Source organism: Aotus nancymaae, unplaced genomic scaffold, assembly GCF_030222135.1.
Source record: "Aotus nancymaae isolate 86718 unplaced genomic scaffold, 86718_ANA_hifiasm-v0.15.2.pri h1tg000036l, whole genome shotgun sequence".
Taxonomy (NCBI): domain Eukaryota; kingdom Metazoa; phylum Chordata; class Mammalia; order Primates; family Aotidae; genus Aotus; species Aotus nancymaae.
In genome coordinates, this window is record NW_026988450.1 from 11,909,519 (window position 1) to 11,930,870 (window position 21,352).

Here is a 21,352-nt window from a genome sequence, read left to right on the forward strand (position 1 = left end):
GACTGGGGATTTCATGGTGTATGGTCATTCCTGTCTCCTGTCTACTCAGCGTGGGTTTCACCAGCTTCCCAGTTTCTGTGATGCCTCCTTTTGTTATTGCTGAGGGCAAGTGACCATTGCCTCAGCAGTCCCTGAAGTGGAATCTCACCTTGCCTTTCTCCTGCCTCCTTGTGCTTGAAAAGAGGTGTTGGTGTTCCGTGGCTAGAAGTCATCTGAAGTGCTAACCGCTAAAGAGAAATTAGCCCCTAATGGAGGTTTTCTTGGGGTTTGTGTATTTAAAACGGAGATGTTAAAGAGGAACTTAGGTGTGGGCAGATAGCTATTAGCTGTCTCAAGCCTTTGATAGAAAATGTCCTCATATTCTTCTCAGTCCAGAATCATCCAGCACCTCTGTCCTCTGAGAACAAAAAGATTAACTTAAAGCTTTGATAATTTATAGCCTTCCTCTTTTCTTAACTAAATTCATAGTGTTATATAACTCATGGCTTAACACCTTTATATTTCTGGAAATCAGTAAGATGATTACTATTTCATGCTTATGATGTATAAGATACTCTGGAGAATGCAAAGGTAAATAAGAAGGGAGCATTCGCCACAGTTAGCTGAGAGATTGAGATTGGCAGAGGCTTTAGAAAAAGAAAGGACATTTAGACTGAAGTAATAATACAAGCAAAGAGAGGGAGTCAGGAAAACAATGAGGAACTTGCCCAAAATAAAAGGCACATGTAAGAAATGTATCTTCGACATGCTCAGCCCCTGCTGCAGAAGGCCTTAAAGGCTAGTGCATGTTACCTCCACTCTACTCTGTAGGCCGTGAAGAACCATGACTAGCTTTTGAGCTGAGTATTGATCAGAAATATGATTCAGGGTGATCCGTCAGGCAACATCGTACAAAAAGGATGCGAGGAGGAAAGACAGACAAGCAGAAAGACCAATTCGGAGGCTATTGTGTTCTGGGCAGGAGTTAATGTGGTTTAAAGAAGGGTGGTGCAGGCTAATCTGGGAGACTTGTACACCATGATACTTCGCCAGCAGTGCAATTAGATCCCTTTCTAAGGAAGAAGGTGCAAAACCCCATCTGTCTTTAATAGTCTGTGAGGTTCAAGGACAGCTAATTTAAAGAATTCCTAGTCTTTCCCCCTTTAATAACTTATACGTCATCAGCCACCCCACATTCAGAAGTCTCCAGTACTAATTCACAGAGTAGTCCACGCCAAGAAGACAGTCTCAAAGCGTTGCACCTGGGATTATTGATGTGGTGCAATGGATCAGTGAATTTCTTTTATATATATATGTACCTTTTTTTATTCTTGAGATAGGGTCTCACTCTGGCACCCAGGCTGTAAGTGCAGTGGCACAATCTGGGCTCACTGCAGTCTCAACCTCCCAGTTTCAAGCAACTGTCCCACCTCAGCCTCCTGAGTAGCTGGGACTACAGGCACGTGCCACAATGCCCAGCTTATTTTTTGTAAAGTCAGGGTTTCTCCTTGTTGCCCAGGCTGGTATCAAACTCGTGAGCTCAAGCGATCTGTCCCCCTCAGCCTCCCAAAGTAGTAGGATTACAGGTGTGAGCCACTGTCCTAGCCAGTGAATTTCTTTTTGTGCTTTTAATTTTGTCTTCTAAAGAAGTATCCTGTATGATGATTACTTGTCTAATACTGCCAACCTGCAGCGTGTTTAGGAGCTTGTACGGCCGTTACGGTGAGTGTCAACTAGCTGTGTTGTGAGTTGGAGAGATGGAGCTTAGGGTGACTGATGGTGCGAGCTAAGGACACGTGTGTGCATGCAGTGTGCACACACACGCGTTTGCATTTAATAGCTGGTACAAAAGAAAAGAAATAATAGCCTCCAAAGGGAAAGAAAAGAAAAGGAGATACAAAAGGGTTTGAATGCTACCAGCAGGATATGTGTGAAAGGGGAGATCTCAGCGATGGTGGTTAGATTGCCACCCCTAATTCCATCAAGTTTACCCTGTTTGATCATGTATTAATTATATACATTGAACATTGTGGAATGTTTTTCCCCAAAACACAGCTGGTGGGTCTCTTCGTTTGCTGATTGCTTTCCAGGGTCATCCTCTGAAGCATGTTTGTTCGCCAGGAGCCTCTTAGGAATCCCTAAGGCTTGGCATCTGTGGCAGTTGTTTTAATTGGTCACACCTTGAGCTCAGATTTTCTGTCCTTACAATGAGTTAAGAAGTATTTGTTAACCAGGTGTCTTTGTCCCTGAATTTGGGGAAGTCGTAGTGAAAAAGTATAGATACATACACACTAAGCACGCAGCTGCCCAGATAACTTATATAGACGTTGTATTGTGTAGAGGTTGCTCCAGGGCCACTACTGTTCATTCTCATCCACAGTCTGGAGTAGAAACATATCAAACATTGAAAAGGAAATTCTTTAATTTGGGAGATTACATTGAAATTTGAATTGGTTGTGGCAGAGTAAAGAAGCCCCAATCCACATTCGATAAAACACAACGTTTCCAGAATTATGAAAAATAGAAGCAATTTTATGTGCATAAATTGAAAGGAACATAAGTACAGGACAAGGAAAAAAGTTTATAAGTGTTGTCAGAACACAAACTGTCTGTAAATGAGAAATTTTTTTTTTTTTTTGAGATGGAGTTTCGCTCTTGTTACCCAGGCTGGAGTGCAATGGCGTGATCTCGGCTCACCACAACCTCTGCCTCCTGGTTTCAGGCAATTCTCCTGCCTCAGCTTCCTGAGTAGCGGGGATTACAGGCACGCGCCACCATGCCCAGCTAATTTTTTGTATTTTTAGTAGAGACGGGGTTTCACCATGTTGACCAGGATGGTCTCGATCTCTTGACCTCGTGATCCACCAGCCTTGGCCTCCCAAAGTGCTGGGATTACAGGTGTAAGCCACCGTGCCCGGCCCGAGAAATATTTTTAATGTGACCCTTAATTTTACTTGAATGCTTGGAACAGTGTCTGGCACACTCTAGACACTCTGCTAGTTGTTTTCTTGCTAAAAGTTAAGCAGGAAAGTTAAGCAAGTTGAGGTAACTAACTGAGTGACATAAATGGAGTTGCTGTTATTGGCCCAAGTTTTATTTGAATGGAATTTCCAATTTTTAGGTTTTATAATGTGAAGTTAAGAATAATGTTGAAAACATGTCCAGCGTTCCCTGCTGATTAGAGCTGACTTAAGAGTCGTTGCTGTTTATTATTTGAAGCACAGAGTGTGTAGAGAATAGTGGGCAAAAAGAAAACAAGAATGGGGCTTACATGGATGGAGTGAATTTCAGAGAGAAAATAGTAACTTGTTTTTTTTTCTGGTAATCTTCAAGAACAAAATATTTTCTTGTTTGTTCGTGGCTTTTATATAGCTAGATGACATTGCAGTTACTGTCCCGACAGTGACCATCTGTTGAAGTGAAAAGACTTCAAGCTGGAAGTCAGTGCACACTTGTTTCGAGTTGTCTTTGATATATATACACTTTCCAACGTAGTACCAGCCGTACATTAGGGCAGAACCAACAAAGTGTTTTGAGTTATCATGACCCATTTCCAGTCAATTTTCGGATGGATGTTTACAAATTGGGTATCAAATGTTAATTGATAATCTTGAAAATGCAGCTGTGACATTAGAAGGTAGCAGTTGCCTTCCTCCCCAACACCCTTCCTACCCTCTTTCCTTCAATGTTGCCACAATAAATAATGTCAGGACACTCATGTAGGAATGATGTTTGCTGACATTATTTTTCAGTGATGTATTACTAGTGTAAACTAGCTCCCAGTTGTAAAAACCTGAATTTATAACAAAGAGCTGGATTAATTCAGCAGTAGCTTTTGTCAGGTAAGAAATAATGCATTTTTTTTCTGACTATTCTTTATAAAATGGGAAGTTTTTGGTTGTATAAAAAAAGGCAAAAAAGTTTTTTTAAATCTCTGAATACATTTAAAATTAAATTTGTCTGCAAATTTAACTGAATTGTTTATATTAAAAAATTTTTAAACTAAAACGTATCTGATGTTTATTTTGTCAAAATGATTATTTCCTTTTTGAAAAATGTTCATTGGCCATTAATTTGTTTTAAATGACTAAATATATTTTATATTATTGTGGATTTTAACTTAGTATAGACAAAAAATAATTATAACCAAGTATTATAAGAGTAAAATCTTATTTCTGAATTTCAGAGCTTATGATGTACTGGATAATAAGAACACACTTTAAACAACCCTATTGTAACATGTTCACCTAAATCTGTTTCCCCTGTCTCTTGAGGGGATTGTCCTGAATCTAAACCTGGGTTTCTAAATTTCATATTTAAAAAAAATTTAACTTTATTTAAGAACATTCTTGCTAATGCTCTTAAACAGCATTTTGTTTTTTACTCTTGCATTTATTTTCCATATTTAAAGAAAAATTCTAAACATTAGCTTTTCATTCACATGGAAAAAGGAGTGAGGGCTAGTCCCCCTTCGTAAGAAGGCAGTGTACTTTGTGGAAGGCCTTAGTGCTTGGGAAGACATTAAGTGACTTTAATCTGTTCTCAGTAAATTATTTGTTGATTAATAATTAACAAGGTGTATTTCTAAATAGGGCTGTGCCATAAGGTATTTTCTCCTCGCAGGCTTAAAGTAGGGATAGGATTGCACTTTTGTTCCATCTGCGCCTGTTGCAGCAGTACCGTGTGAGAGGCTGCGGTTGCCTGTCACACTAACCCAAGGTCTCCCTCTTTGAGGTTTATGTATCCCCATCTTCTGTGTAGTTAGTTCACATGTTTAAAACTAGTGATAGGAAGGTAGTTTTAAGTTTCTGACACAGTTAAAGTCTGGGAAACAATCCCGTTAAGATGAATGTGTGTGTTTGTATTTTCTAAAGAATAGTTGAGCACATCCTCCACCTTCAGGGAAAGGAACTGAACACAACAGCTATGTCCTGATTAACCCCAGAGGCAGGAGGAGGCCAGACCAATGCTGTATAATTCTAGTTAAGCCACCTAAGCAGTTGAAGGAAGCTTAGCCTGCTGAAGCGTGTGTCAGGCAGGGATGTGGTGGGGCATCTTTCCTTAGGAAGATGTCATCTTCTTGAGAGCTTTTTCCAATGTACCAAAGTCTTTGGATCAGCAAAACTCCATGTGGGGCTATGAGGGGGAAAAGAAGGGTTTAAGCATAGAAGTCTTGTATCAAACACTGAGAGGTTTGTTTGTTTTTAACTTTAATAGATTTGGATAGTTCAAGATAGAATTTTTGCATCTTAGGAAAAATTATCAGATGGGAATGAATGTAGAGGGAGATTTAGAGATTACAATAGATAGTATGCTTAGGTCCCCCACAAAGATTTCAAGACATTATCCTGGAAATAAATTCCTCTTTTTTGTAGTTCCTTTGCCTATATTAAATGCAGTTATATACCCAAGCTACTACTGCTCTTATGCTGTAATTGTTAGGACTTGGTTCCTTTGTTTCTTCATTTCAGAACAGATTTTGTTGTTTGTGTTTATGTTCAGCTAGTAAACATTTCTTCATTTCTTTAGCAATTTAGGTTCCAAATTTTTTGTAGGTATCTGGCCCTTGGCTTGTTTCTGCCACTTCTGGCTTGACAGTCTGTTGTTGAAATTCTGTTTTTACAGACAGCAAACATTTGTTTGTTGAAAAATGTGGTTTTCCCCCTAAATGCCTCAATGTGTTGTGCTTAAAACTTTGATCCCTTTTGTACATCCACAGTTTTGTATAGACACAACTCTGAGTAAGTGGATGGATTCTTTTTCGTAAGCAGGAGTTTGGTGTTCTGGTTCTTACAGTTTGCAATGGGTTTTGAAAGCAAGTTCATTGTTTTTAGTAATAAAAACCTTTTACAGTATTCACATTATGCTGTCCAATCTCTGCAGGTGCTGAAGAGAAAATTTTGGAAGAGTTTAAAGAAACACACAATGCAGAGTCTCCAGATTTTCAGCTCCAGGCAATGATCCAGGCTGCTGGCAAGCTAGTGCTGATTGACAAGCTGCTGCCAAAACTGAAGGCTGGTGGCCACAGGGTGCTTATCTTTTCCCAGATGGTGCGCTGCTTGGACATACTGGAAGACTACCTCATTCAAAGACGGTGAGGGCCGCCATATTAGAATAATAAAAAGGAAATCTAAAATTACCTTCACAGGGCTCCAGGTGGTCCACCTAAAAGTGGTATTTATGGTAAAGGGAATAGAATGGGGAAAATGTATCACATGCCATTTTTAAAACTGTAGATGTACATGATGATTATTTTATATGATGACACAGGAGGATACTGCATACTTTTTTTAGGCAATTTTATTTCCCCATTGCCTTTATTTGAGTAGGGGAGAATAGTTCTTACTTAAAATTGAAATTATTCGTTATTTTACTGTTATAGGTGTTAGCTCTTTTTAGAGTTTAGCTATTTCCCTGGAGAGGAAGTAAAATAAAATTTAATCCTTGGTCATTCAATCAATTGTATAAAAAACTTCAGTAAACTCTATTTGTTCTGAGATTAGTTCTGTTAAGTGGTATTAGTCTTTTAATATACGTTCCATATTGTAATACTTAAAAAGAGGAGCAAGTATGTTGTCACTATGTGTCAGGCCTCCTTGTTCATACTGATGTTTTTTAGGTACCCATATGAAAGGATCGATGGCCGAGTCAGAGGCAACCTCCGCCAGGCAGCTATCGACAGATTCTCCAAACCTGATTCTGATAGGTTTGTTTTCCTCCTGTGTACAAGGGCAGGAGGCTTAGGCATTAACCTCACTGCTGCTGATACCTGCATCATCTTTGATTCAGACTGGAATCCCCAAAATGACCTCCAGGTAAATGCCCAAGAAAGTCCTCTGATGCCTTCGATAAAGAAGTCATTCTACTTGCTGTGACAGAGAGTCACCAGTCAAACCCATAAATTAATGTTGCATCATCACTCAGGCTGTGTCCTATGTTTCAGGGCAAGTAACCAACTAGTAACCTGTTGATTAATAACCGGAGAAGAAATTTTTTAGTACTTTAACCCTCTTCTAAACTGCACCTCTATTTATTGGCACGTATGGTCTTATAACTGGCAATTGAGTCTTGTTGTTCTTTGGTAGCCGGCTTAGCTCAGGCCTCCATAACAAAATACATAAATGGGGTGGCTTAAACAACAGACGTTTATTTCTCCCAGTTGGAGGTTGGAAGTCCAAGCGCAGAGTGCCAGCAGAGTCAAATTCTTGGTGAGGGCCCTTTTCTTGGTTTATGGACAATCATCATCTTGCTGTGTCTTCACGTAGCTTAAAGAGAGCCAGCTCTCTCTCCTCTTTATATGAGCATTAATCCTGTTCATGAGGACTCCACCCTCATGACCTAATTACTTCCCTAAGGCCCCACCTCCAAGTACCATCACATTGGAAGGAGGGTTTCAGCATATTCGTTTGGTGGGGAGACACAAACATTCAGTTCATTGCAATAACTATTAATTTCATTTTTCTTCCAGGCTCAGGCTAGATGTCATAGAATAGGACAGAGCAAATCTGTGAAAATCTACAGGCTGATTACAAGAAATTCCTATGAAAGGGAAATGTTCGACAAGGCTAGTTTGAAGCTGGGGCTGGATAAAGCTGTGCTGCAGTCTATGAGTGGAAGAGAAAATGCTACCAACGGGGTAAAACCACCCTTGCCCAAACCATTCATTTATTCTGGCACTTTCCTTTATTTAGCTAATAGTAAGACATTACTCAGCCTTTGATTATTTTTCGATCTCAATATTTTAACTGTATTTTGTCACACTTTCTTTGCTGTAATTCAGGTTTACTCTCTTTGAGAAAAATGAAGCGTTTGTTTAGTCTCTAAGCCTCTTTAATTCTAAATTATTTTGAATATTTTAAATATTTCTCAAAACAGGTACAACAGCTTTCCAAGAAAGAAATAGAGGATCTTCTACGAAAAGGGGCCTATGGTGCACTCATGGATGAGGAGGATGAAGGGTCTAAATTTTGTGAAGAAGATATTGATCAGATCCTGCTACGTCGAACCCACACCATTACTATTGAGTCAGAAGGGAAAGGTTCCACATTTGCTAAGGTGTGAATTGATCTGAAGAGTCCAGATTTTCCACAGAAGCATGAGGGAGTACATGTGAAAAGTGCCTTGTAAAAATGCTTACAAGCTGCATTGGGACCTAACCAAATTAATTATTAACTCCCTGTGGAACCCCTGGCACATGAAGCTTTCTATATGCTTTGGTTTTCCTTCTGTGTACCTGGCACTGGTATTTGCCCTCACCTTGTCGTCCTTGTATCTGCTTCCCAGCTCCTGGGGCTAATCCTTCACTTGTATTCTTGACTCCATCCTTCCCACTTCTGAGACCATGCTCCGTTGGCATCTTCCTTCTCTCCCAAATCCTGGTTTCTGAAACAGCCTATGAGAATGATCAAGTCACTCCTTTAAAAACACCGCTCCTCTATTTTCCCCTCTAGTTACAACTCCGTACATGAACTTATTTCAGGGCTAAAATCCACACTAACGTAATCTACTATGGCTGTCTCTACTCGCTCCCTTTCTACTTACTTTTGAGCTTCCAGCTTGCACTCCTTGCCTGCCTCTCTGTTAGAGCTGCTCTGGCTAGGGTCACCACTTAGTACACCTGATGGTTCCATCTGAGAGCCCCTTCTGAAGTCTCACCTGCATTTTGTTTTAGCCATCTGCTCTGAGGCCCACTCCATACTTTTATTTTTAACAGCTTTATTGAAATGTAATTAACTGACCATACAATTCACCTGTCTTAAGTGTGCAATTCAATGCCTTTACCATATTATAGACTTGAGCAAATATTACCACAATTGAAGTTTGGAACATTTCCATCACCCCAGAAAGATCCTCATGCTCATTAACAGTTATTCCCTATCCCTATCCATACCAGTCTCCCATACCTGGAAACCACGAATCTACTTTCTTTTTCTACAGATTTGTCTTCTCTAGACAGTGGATAGTTCATATAAGTGAAATCATGATGCATGATGTTTTGTATCTTACTTCGTTTACTTAGCATAATGTTTTTGAGTGTCATCTGTGTTGTAGCATGGATCAGTAATTATTCCTTTTTATTGCTGAACAATATTCCATTTTATAGTTATACCACATTTACTTTTTGATAATGGACATCTGAGTCGTTTCTACTATTGGTTATTATGAAGAATGTTGCTATGGATATTTGTGTACAGGTTTTTGTGTGGACCTGATGTTTTCATTTCTCTTGGATATATACCAGGGTGGAATTGCTGGGTTCTATGTTAACTAAATGTTGGACCCTTTGAGGAACTACCAGACTGTTTTCTAAAGTGGCTGTACTGTTATTTCCCTTTCAAGTCAGATAATAGGAAGTGTAGGTAAGGATATGGAGGAAATGGAACGGAACTCCACATCCTCCTGAATACTTTTTTATTGTCTTGAGTTTTTAGTTGTAGCCATCCTAATGGGTGTGAGGTCGTATCCCACTCTGGCTTTTATTTGCATTTCTCTGATGATGTTGAGTATCTTTTCATGTGCTTATTGGCTAGATGTAGGTCATCTTTGGAAAAAAAAAAAATTTTTTTTTGAGATAGAGTCTTGTTCTGTCCCCAAGGCTGGAGTGCAGTGGCATGATCTCAGCTCACTGCAACCTCTACCTCCCAGGTTCAAGCAATTCTCCTGCCTTAGCCTCTCGAATAACTGGGATTACAGCTGTGCACCAGCATGCTCAGTTAATTTTTGTATTTTTAGTAGAGGTGGGGTTTCACCATGTTGGCCAGGCTGATCTCGAACTCCTGACCTCATGATCCACCACCTCAGCCTCCCGAAGTGCTGGGATTACAGGTGTGAGCCCCTGTGCCCAGCCAGAAAAATTTCTATTCAAGTTCTTTGTTCATATTTTGAGTTTCTTATCAAGGTTTAAGACTTTAAAAAAATATGTGTTCTGGATGAAAGTTCTGTATTAAATATGATTGCAGATATTTTCTCCTAGTCTTTTCTTAATAGCATGTAATTTTAATGAAGCCCAGTTACCAATTTTTTCTTTTGTTGCTTGTATTTTTAGTGCATTGTCGAACCCAAGATCACAAAGATTTATGTTTTCTACAGATTTGCCTACTCTGGACAGTAGGCAGTTCATATAAATGGAATCATATGATGTATGATCTTTTGTGTCTGGCTTCATTCAGTTAGTGTAATGTTACTCATTCACTAGCATAACTTAGATTCCAAGTTTTATAGTTTTTACTCTTACATTTTGGTCTGTGATCCCATTTGAATAGAGTTTTGTGTATGGTGTGAGGTAGGGGTCCAACCCTTCCTTTTGCATATGGCTGTGCAGTTGTCCCAGCTACTCCAGTCTGGAAAGCCTCTTCTCCTGTGTGCTCTGAGACCCACATCTTCTCCCTTACATCTTTCAGCCTCATGTCAGGTTATTTTCTCAAAGCTCACAGTTACTATGTATTCAATATGTGCACAGCCAAACTTATCACCCCTGTCTCTCCCCCATCCCCATCTCTGTTTGTCCACCTGACTGACATTCAGTTGCCAGAGATGGATGCTGAGGTTTTTCCTGACTGCTTCTTCCTCTTTCATATCTCATATATACCCAGATACTGGGTCCATTAATTCTTTTGTTTTATTTTTAGACATGATGTCTCACTGTGTTGTCCAGGCTAAACTTGAACACATGGCTCAAGTGACCTTCCACCTTCAGCTTCCCAAGAATTTTACCTTTTAAAGAATATGTTTCTTTTCTTTTTTTCTTTCAGCATTGGTGTGACCTTTCCAACTTGTGACTCTAGATATGATGTGTCCGTAATGAGATTATTCCTATTTTCAAATAGTTCCTGGTTCCCTCGGGATAGAGTTCAAACTCTCTTAACAGCACATACAAGGCACAGCTTGACCTAGCTTCTCTCTCCGTCACCAGTTCAACCTCTGGCTCTTCTTCCCCGACTGCTGTCATCCCCTTTTCTCTCCTCTGTGCCTTGGCACTTGCTCTGCTGTGAACATTTTCACGTGCTTTCCTGTTTTATGAGTGTTTTAAAGTATGGTTCAGGCATCATTTTATGGAAGAGCCTTTTCTTCTCAGTTCCCAGCAGTGTCCTGCCTGAATCAGGTTAGGGGCCCCTCCTCTGTATATTGCTTGCACTGGTATATACCCTTCCTTCCTGTCGTTTATCATGCTGCAGCGTAATCCTTTCGTCTGGTCTCAACTCCTGGACAGTGAGCTGCCTGAGGGCCAGTCTGTCATTCTAGTCCCATTTACTGTAGTATCTGCTGTAAGTGGAGGAATGCGCAATATTGGAGCAAATGGGTAAACAAAAGCTGCTTTACATTCTGCTTCTGAGAAAAGCCTCTCAAAGTAATGCATTTCTTTTTTCTCTTTAGGCCAGTTTTGTTGCATCTGGAAATAGGACAGATATTTCCTTAGATGATCCAAATTTCTGGCAAAAGTGGGCTAAGAAGGCTGAATTGGATATTGATGCCTTAAATGGAAGGGTGAGTGAGAAGTCCCATTCAAACACCTATCTGATCTAAACCAAGAGCAACTCTTTCAGAAGATTCAAATGTATCTCCTCTTTCGTTAGAACAACCTGGTTATTGATACTCCAAGAGTGAGAAAGCAGACCAGGCTCTACAGTGCAGTGAAGGAAGATGAGCTGATGGAGTTCTCAGACTTGGAAAGTGATTCCGAAGAAAAGCCCTGTGCAAAGCCACGGCGCCCCCAGGATAAGTCACAGGGCTATGCAAGGAGTGAGTGTTTCAGGGTGGAGAAGAATCTGCTTGTCTATGGGTAAGTAGGACTCACTATGTGAGATGGAATTTTATTTTAACAGTAGTTGGAATTCCTAACTGGTATGGAAAAACTATATTTGTGTTTAAATCTGTGTAACACCTTTTGGCACAGTCAAATAAATGCTTCTGTAGTAACTTGACAGGGCTTTGGAGCCATTTGATTAATGTAATCTAAGTTGTTCAGATGCTCTGGAGTCAAAGGTCACCTGAAGTTAGGGTGCTTGTTTGTACCTTAAGGAATTATGCCAGGTTCAGATTTACATGTTGATTATTAATAATTAAGAACAAAGTGTCAAAGTTACAAAATCTTTTATTACTTTAGAAGCTTTGCATAAAATTTATGACTGTCATAATCTTTTAATATTTCTCTTATAAAAAATTTTCAAAGGCAATAATCTCACTTGTTAAATTCTTCCTTGCAACTCATATGAAACATGAATGGTCATTTGAACTTTGTGAAAGTGTTGTATTTTTCCTGCTGGACTACAAGTTTCTGAAAGACAGGATCCATGTCTAATTCATGTCCGAATCACTGTGACACCCAACATAGTACTTCGAATGGCGGGGTGCTCAGTAAATGTCTGAATCAGTCAATGAAGAATTCTCTAGCAGATTATGGGACTACAGGCAACTCCCATTAAAATAAAATATAAAAAAAACCTGCTACTAGAATAACCTCTCTACAGATCTTATGACATCCTGTCTTGGATGATTTCTTCCAGTGGATCACCATTAGTTTCAGAGTAAACACAAACATATGCTGACATGGCATCCAGAGCTCTCTTAGGCCCTTGTCTTCCATTGGTTCTTTCCCATGGGCAGACCAAGCTTCTGTTAGGACAGACGGCTTCATCTCCTTCAGTGCGCCAGGCGCTCCATCTCATCTGTGTCTTTGCACAAGCTCTTCCCACTGCCTAGAGGACTCCCAACATGCACCTCCACTAGGAGGTGACCTGACTCCCTTCTGCTCTCTGTAGGTGTCCAACTGAGGCATCAGCTTGTGCTCTGCAGTCGACTCTGGCCTGCACTTCCCATCACACTCATCGTGTTGTTTATGATTTTTGAGTCACCTCCCTCTTTTGCTAGATTCCAAGTTTGCAGCTCCTTGAGGATGGAGGCTCCTTCTTTGTATCCTCAGTGCCTAGTGCAGTGTGTACAGACACACAGTGCTGATAAATGCTTATTCAACAGAAGCCCACCCTCATTATCTGTGCAAGCTGGACATCCTCCCTTGTCTATTCTTACATGGGGCAGAGACTCACCCCCCTGCCCCTCAGAAGCCCTTTGCTACCCACACCTGCTGCCATATTTCAGCACAATCATCAGATTTGAGAGTTCTGTGGCTAACTTTAGGAATGGAGCACATTAATAACTCCTGCAGCTAATAAGTGTGCTTAGCGCAGATTGTCTCTTAGTCAGGCCCTTCCCTCTTCCCATAGTCATCACTGTACCAAACACCTATGTGCTGGGCACTATTTAGGATCCTCTCAGTCACTAGGGGTGTAGCTCTGAGGAAGACAGTCCTGGGTCAGTCAGGCAGATGAGCAAGCAGAAGTGGTGCAGACTGTGGCAGTGCTGTGACAGGGAAGCAGCCTGCTGTGGAGCATAGAGCCTGTCAGCTTGCTGTTAAGACACAGCTCCGGTGTTGTCTCCCCACTTCTGGGGTTAGGAGGAGTGAAAGGAAGAATTCCACAGAAGGTGGTGTGTACAGTCTGTGACTAGGTGGACATCACAAACCAGCCAGGGTAAGAGGGAGCACTGGGGTTTGGGTATGGAGGGGAAGTGAGGTGCCAGCAGACAGAGCAGTGTGTTCCGAGGCCTATCAGTGAGATCCTTGTGGTTGGAGAAACTGCAAGAAGTTCACAGGAGCCGAATAGGACCAGGGAGTGACAAGAGACCAAGCCGGGGCGAGAGGCAGGGCCTGAGGGAGGATGTACGCTGCTCTCTGCTCAAGATACCACTCTCAGTCTGCAGCGGAGGGGCTGTTCATACCGTGAGCACTGCCTTGGTGGCTCAGTCTGCTGCCGCCTGCCCTCTTGCCTATTTGTCGTATGGTCTTGCCCCACAGCTCCCAGATGAAACAGCACAGTACTATTTAGCCTGGGATTATAACATGAAACAAGCATTCAGGCCCCATGGCGTGTTGTCTGTAGGTAGGTTCTGTCTTCTGTCCATGGTCCTTTCTCCCACTCATTTCTCATGAGGACTTGAGGGTTAGCAGAACATTTTGCCTGTGAGGGTTCTTACGTGTGGGGTTATTACTCTTTATTTCAAAAGGAACCTCAGAGCTTTCCGGAACCTTTCACTAGTGACTGTGGCATCCCTTAGAGGTGGGTTGATGCAGCCATACTGCTCAGCATCGCATCCTTGATTTTAGGGTAGTCACACCTTTTATCTTGAGTTGCCTTTTATCTCAGATAGTTGGTCAACATCAAAACGTACTAATCATGACAGTATGAAGCAAAGTCTATAATTTCCAGGCCCTCGGTTGCACTCATGTCCTGAAAATTGCTGCCACAGCCTGCATGTGTCTGGGAAAGCCAGGGTTAACCTTGTGGGCGTTATTCCAGTGGCAGTTCAACTCGTGCACTTAAGAACAATGAACTGAGGGGCAGCTTGCTGTATAAGGGAGTGTTTTTAACTCTTGCACCCTGGATTGCTTTCCTGTCACCCAATGTGAATTGTTACTAGTTTTGACCCAGGATTTCCCAACACTGGTACCTGACTGTTAAAGTAAAGCGCTAAATCGAATCTCACAGGCACTTCTGCATGCTGAATGTTTGCTTTGCAGTTGGGGACGGTGGACAGACATTCTCTCCCACGGACGCTATAAACGTCAACTCACTGAGCAAGATGTGGAAACCATCTGCAGAACCATTCTGGTGTACTGTCTTAATCATTACAAAGGGGATGAGAATATCAAAAGCTTCATCTGGGATCTGATCACACCTACAGCGGATGGCCAGACTCGAGCCTTGGTCAACCATTCCGGTACGTCTCTGCCATGCTCTTTGTGCTACAGGGTCACAAAGCCACCAGGAACCTTTGTGACATGCTGTTGGTAAAGAGATGTGACATACACCCCGTATTTCCCTACCTCCTGCATTAAGCTCTCTGCCATTGACACTATAATTGGAGTATAAAGGCTTCTATTGTTATTATGATGGTGATTCTAGGTTTATCAGCCCCAGTGCCAAGGGGAAGGAAGGGAAAGAAGGTGAAAGCCCAGAGCACACAGCCGGTGGTGCAGGATGCCGACTGGCTGGCCAGCTGCAACCCAGATGCCCTGTTCCAGGAGGACAGCTACAAGAAACACCTGAAGCATCACTGTAACAAGTATGTTATTAGAGGGTGGGCCTGGAGAGCTTAATTCCCTTTTTGTTCTTTAAAAAATACATGCTGTTAGCCTTCCATGTTTGCAGATGCAGAACTCACGGATTTGGAGGGTCAACTGAGGGAGCTGAGCATCTGCAGATTTTGGTATATGAGAGGGGGTCCTGGAACCATACTCCTGTGGATGCGGAGGGACAGCTTTGTATTAAGACTTTTAAGTGGTATAGTCACTGCCTTTGCACAGCCTTACCATTTTTCTTGAAATGTGGTGTCAAGTTACAGGAGAGCATACCTTTAGGTGACTGATTATTTTTTTAACATGGTGAGATACACAACACAACATTTATCATTTTTACCATTTATAAGTGAACAATTCATTGGCATTAATTACCCTCACAATGCTATATACTCATCACTATCTTTACCCGAAATGTTTCCATCATCCCAAATACAAACTCTGTACCAATTAAATAGTAACTTGCCCGGCCCCTGGCTATCACCATTCTACTTTCTATTAGTTTGTCTATTCTGTGTATCTCCTAAGGGGAATCACACGTTATTTGTCCTTCTGTGTCTGGCTTACTTCACTTAACATAATATTTTCAAGGTTCATTTGTATTACGCTGCCAGAATTTCATTTCTGTTTACGGCTGAATAGTATTCCATTGTGTATATATGCCACGTTTTTTTTGTCCCAGTCATCTGTTGATGGACACTTAGGCTGGTTATTGTGGCTTTCATGAATAATGTTGCTGTCAACATTGTAGAGGACTGGTTTTTAACCAGGATCTGTCAGAGAATTGTAGTCATCATTATATGATCCCATCCTCAACTAACTGATTGCAGTGGAGGGAGGACTGGGGAGTTCATGTATTATTTTTTGCTTAATATTACCTCAGTTGCTGGGTCCATGTTTTCTACAAATGAGCTTAGAATCATATTTCTTACCTTTATTTCTAACAACTGATTATAGGTAATTGAAGACTATTGAACCTAAATTTGTTTCATTGCTTGGAACTCTGTTAACAGTTCCTATTAAACTAACATCTGCATATGTTGATTAATTCCTTATTCTGAATATGCATTTTTCCATATCACTAGTTCAGGCACCAATGCTACTTGATCAGCTCTATGTCCTAGCTTCATGTGACCTTGAGCAAGTTACTCAGCCTCTTGAGGACTCATTTTCCTGGTGAGTCCAGTAGACCTTGGCAGCAAGATTTCAGCTGGATGAGGCAGGATGTATGCATTTCTCTTTGTAAAAGTTAAAGGTAGCAGCAACGAAGTCTGAGTATATAATGCAGCATGCCAAACGCTTTATTTATATGGATTATCTGTTTGAGTTGTCTAAGATTAGTAAGATTTTTATCCCCATTTAACTGACAAGGAAACTGAGACTAAAGTTGAGTAACCTCCTTAAGGACCCTCTGCCAGTGAAGGGGTAGAGCCAGGTTTGAACCCGGGTAGACAAGGGCAGCCTCGGCTCAGAAGTCTCCCTCCTCCTCGGGACTATGGTGAGGCTCTAAGGCATCTTCAGAACCATTACCTCCCACCCTTTTGGTATCTCAGAAACTTGGTGGTTACTGCTGTGGCGTAAGAGTGCTCCCTAAAATCCCACCCACTTGCATTCTTAGAAAACCTCTGTGTCCTTGTGGTTGATGGAAACTTTATGTCAATAGCCTTCTGAGTTGTGGACTCAGACAAATGAAGGGAAGTGGTTCAGTGTGGAAAGAATGGCTCCTGTTCTCAGAGGCTGATGTGATGGTAGAGGCTTTTAATTTCCCATTCTGCTGTCAGTAAGACACTTCCGTAGGAGACCCTCCCTAATTAGTATGTGAGAAGTAACTGGTGTTCCTCATATCTTTCCACGCAATCTCAGAAGAAGACTTTTGGTGCTTCCCAGCTCATTGCCGAGGCAGAGCAAGTGGTCCAGTTGTCCTTTCCTGGTAGATCAAGTCTTGAGACTTATTGCCATCTAAAGTGTGGAAATGTTGATGACTGTTAAGATGGAAAATGAGCCCTACATTGAGGGACGTTCTAGAAAGTACTGGCCACTTCTCTTCACAAGTTTCAAGGTTGTGAGAGACAAAGACAGAGGGACTTTCTCTGGTTAAAGGGGACGAAGAGGACAGGACAGTTCACTGCCATGCATGTCCCGGACTCAGGGCTGGACCCAAAAACAGCCAGTAGTGGGAGAGCTAAAGAAGCCTGTATCAGGTCTAAGGAGTCATTCACCATCATGTCTGTCTAACTTAGAGAGTGCAAACTCCTTAGAATCAGAGGCCATATTGTGGTCATCTTTTTGTCCCTGCAGTGGGCAGCCAGCTTAGTGTATTCCACAGGGGCACTCAGCTTACCAGTTGCTTGGCTTAGAATTTTTCCTCTAGAAGAAAAGTGGCATTCACAGTTAGTTCATAAAAGCCTCATGTAACTAAAGTCCCTCCCAAAGTGGAAATCTTTCTCTTTTATCAAAGGTAGAGAAATTATTGGGTTCCCTGCCACTGTGCTGGTCTGTGCTGTGCTTGTTAAAAAATCCAGCCAAAGGCAGAGAGTGTTTCCTTGGAACTGTCCTTGCTGGGCATCCTCTGTAAGTGGACACTGGCCTTCACATTCTTCTCTAACCAGAGAAGAAATAAGGTACCTGTCATATGCATTTCAGTATGGCACAGTCAATGTTTAATCTCATGAGTTAACAAGAGAAAAAATCTAAATAGAAATAGAAATGAGTTATCCAAAGTGAGTCTCTTCAGGGATTTACAAGCTCACACTTGGCCTGTCCAGAACCCATGCTGGCCTTGAGTAGACTCGTGGTTGGGGAAGGGCCTGTTGAGGAACATCTGTTGTGGTGAACCCTAGTTGTTATTTTGAAGTTTTAGGGACAGTTTCCAGGCCCTGAGAGACAGTGTGATTAGTATAGTTGGAAGACCTAGTTCCAAGTGTCGCATGTGCAAGGTAACTCTGCGGCCTTGGATTTGTCACTTACGTTCTGCTACCATCAGTTTTCCCATTTGAAAATGGAAATTATAACTTGCCCTGCTTCATCATAGGGTTATCGTGAAGGTCAAAAGGGCCAGTATAAGTGTGAGACATTGGTTGTAAAGTTCTGTACAAGTGTACAATGAGATTATTCAGCTGGGGAAATAGCATTTGTACTATTACGTACTCATGGCCAAGAAGGCCATGATTCACGTATCAGTCCCGAATGCACACCAGGGCTGTCCAGCAGGGGATGCTAGCTTTGGTAGACTCTGGCTTTTGGGACTTATCAGGCAGACTTTATTGAAAGAATTATGTTTTAGCCATTGAGGAACTCCAAGCAGGATTGAAAATGTAGTTCCTAGAATTCCAAGGGTTTTAAAAAATTAATTTCTTGAGAATGATTATGAATGTCAATGAATTGGACACATTTTAATTTCTGAAGTTTTATTGTTTTTTTCAAACTACTACAACTTAGGTTCCCAGGTACAATAAACCAGAAGGAATAAAAATGTCTAACATAGTATTTCATACAGGAGAAGAGCAAGGACACACCTACCTTACCCCATCGCCATCTTCCTTTCTCGGAAGCAAAGTTGTATAATCTAAAAAACCTGACATTCCATATTGAGGGTTTATTGTAAGGTAGTAAAACCAGATTTTATATCTCGTTTATTCCTACAACTTCTGATGTGCTTCCAAAAATGGTATTAAGGCAGCAGCTGAGGAAATTTTATGAGATAATGAAGCAGAACAGTTACTGAAAGCCATCTGCTCAGTTGTTTACAAACTTGCTTCAATACTTCAGAGGCAATGGTAGGGTACGTGTCTAAACTTCACAAGCTGCACTAGGTAGACCTAAATGAAGTGCGCCTGGGCTGGGCTGAGCTCGGGCCCTCTCTGTGCAGTGTGAGCGGTTGCCAGGCAGGCCTGTTGGAAGCCAGCAGAAAGCACCACACAGAGGTGATTATGTGCCACCATCTGTCACGCTTCAAGCCTACCATACAGCATGGCTAATCAGCCTTGGCAGGATGATGGATGAACAGCAGCAGCTGCCAAAAGCCACTGTTGGCAAACAGTCCTGAAGTTAAGAACTTTTTCCCCCCTCTGTCTTCCTCTCCAGGGTCCTGCTGCGTGTCCGCATGCTGTACTACCTAAGACAAGAAGTGATAGGAGACCAGGCAGATAAGATCTTAGAGGGTGCTGACTCAAGGTTAGTGTGAGCTCACATTTGTTCTCGACCTCAGCAAGATAATCTGTAGCTGGAAAACATCATGGATTGTGTTTCAGAACCTCCATAAACCACTAGTAGTAACCCATCTCCTTTTTTTTGCATCTTGAATGCAGTATTTGTCCTTCGTCCTTGGGGATGTGATGAGAATCAGGAAAAGGCTGTTTGTATTTATGTTTGTAGTGGAAAGAGGTGTGAGCTAAAGCACTGGTGTTCTGAGATGACCCTTAAAATGGAATACCATGTGATGAAGTTCATTTATGGCAGAGGGCGACTGACTCATTCCCTTTCTTTTAATCTTTACTGATACCGCCCCACCATGCTCAGATGTTTATTGTTGGAGAGGGGGCACGTGAGCCATGTATCACATTCATTACTTGGATTTCTTTTTAATACTAGTATTTCTTATAAATGTTGTCTTTCAGTGAAGCCGATGTATGGATTCCTGAACCTTTCCATGCTGAAGTTCCTGCAGATTGGTGGGATAAGGAAGCAGACAAATCCCTCTTAATTGGAGTATTCAAACATGGTAAGTGACGTTTCTGTTTGAATACATCTCGACTGTATGGCTTGGTCTTTATTTAGAACTCTTTGCATACTCTTTTCCAAAGTCATAATATTAATGAGGATAGTTCCAAAGGACTCTTGGCGTCTACCATTTTTCTGTACTAAAAATCTAATATGAACTGTAAATATCAGATGCTGTTTTTGAATGTTTGTTGAGCATTTGAGAAGAAAACATTTCTTTCTTGGCTGTAAATAAAACCCAAACCATATTTGTTTTAATAATAGCCAAGTTGTACTATAGCTCTCCCTAAACTTTGCTTCCAGCTCGGCTTCCCTCGCTAACTCTGCCAACCAGTGTCAAAGTGGACGGTGGGCTTAACCTCTGCTATTAATCTGTACAAGTGCCTCCTGGGCTTTGTTCCAAGCAATATTTCACAAATGTCAGTGCTGAGAACTCGCGGCTCCCCTGAGTGGGATGCAGCCTTGTTAACTTTGAAAGGCTGGGGATGCAGAACTGGCATGATATATACAGTGAGCGATTCCTGATTATAATCCCAATTCTCTGGAGGTCGCGGAGGTATTCTCAGCAGCCCAGCCTGACTAAAGGGGAGAATGATGGCTTATAAAACCTTTCATGATTACAGTTTGGCTTGCGGCTCTACAGCAGTTAGGAGCGGTGTGTTGTAGTACACATCCTAATTGAATTGTGCTGTTCTGCCTATGTACTGCAGCCGCGTTTTGTGAGCTCAGCCTCAAAATCATTTTCCCGCAGTGCACTGTTGGGATCTGCCATTTTCCATCTAGTCAAGTTGGGCAGTCAAAAAGCAAATTGCAGTTTGAAAACCATAGAGGGAACAGTGTCATCTTACTGACATGCATCATCCTAAACCTAATAAGACAGGTTCGCTGGCCTTACGTATATGGGGATTTTTCAGCCAGCCATGCGAGTTCCTGCAGGACTGAGGCTATTCACAGGGTGGATGGGGGTGGACTCAATGCACCCCTGCAGAGGTCATAAAGGAACATTGCGAAGCCTTCTAAATGTCAAGCAGAATTAGATCTGGGGGAAAATAGGGTCAGAAATCCTCCCAGGCACCTTGCAGTTATTCTGAACCTGTTTTTCTATTAGTGTTTGTGGTAATTCTGGTAATATCCCTGAGGTGTAACTTGGCCTCCAGTAGCTTCCCTAGAAGGAGCGTTCCATAGAACGCCCTACTAAAACAAGGTCCATTTTGGATTCAACATAGATGCTAACCTTGACTGAGAAACAAACTTGCCGTGTTGTGGCAGTGCTGTGATTTTGCCAGTGATGGGGCCTTTCTTTGTTTCTGTGTGTGCTCTGTGCACGGATGGCACGGCACAGGCTATGAGAAGTACAACTCCATGCGAGCTGACCCCGCGCTGTGCTTTCTGGAACGAGTCGGTATGCCTGATGCCAAGGCCATAGCTGCCGAGCAAAGAGGAACAGACATGCTAGCAGATGGCGGTGACGGGTAAGAAGGACATTTTAAAATTTGAATAAACTTTATGTCAGTTTCCCATCTA

At 41.8% G+C, this 21,352-nt stretch overlaps 1 protein-coding gene across 7 annotated transcripts in view; it reads left to right on the top strand.

Annotated features, from left to right (window-relative positions):
• The window catches only part of CHD7 (chromodomain helicase DNA binding protein 7), a 178,128-nt gene that overhangs the window by 140,741 nt on the left and 16,035 nt on the right, over positions 1–21,352 (top strand). For all 7 annotated transcript variants that reach the window (XM_021671224.2, XM_021671267.2, XM_064384223.1 and 4 more), the window contains 11 exons: positions 5,863–6,073; positions 6,599–6,794; positions 7,448–7,615; positions 7,855–8,034; positions 11,353–11,463; positions 11,553–11,758; positions 14,552–14,751; positions 14,937–15,096; positions 19,193–19,282; positions 19,726–19,829; positions 21,171–21,300. In XM_021671224.2, coding sequence (XP_021526899.2) covers positions 5,863–6,073; positions 6,599–6,794; positions 7,448–7,615; positions 7,855–8,034; positions 11,353–11,463; positions 11,553–11,758; positions 14,552–14,751; positions 14,937–15,096; positions 19,193–19,282; positions 19,726–19,829; positions 21,171–21,300 — 1,756 coding nt within the window. The remainder of the gene's footprint in view (positions 1–5,862; positions 6,074–6,598; positions 6,795–7,447; positions 7,616–7,854; positions 8,035–11,352; positions 11,464–11,552; positions 11,759–14,551; positions 14,752–14,936; positions 15,097–19,192; positions 19,283–19,725; positions 19,830–21,170; positions 21,301–21,352) is intronic.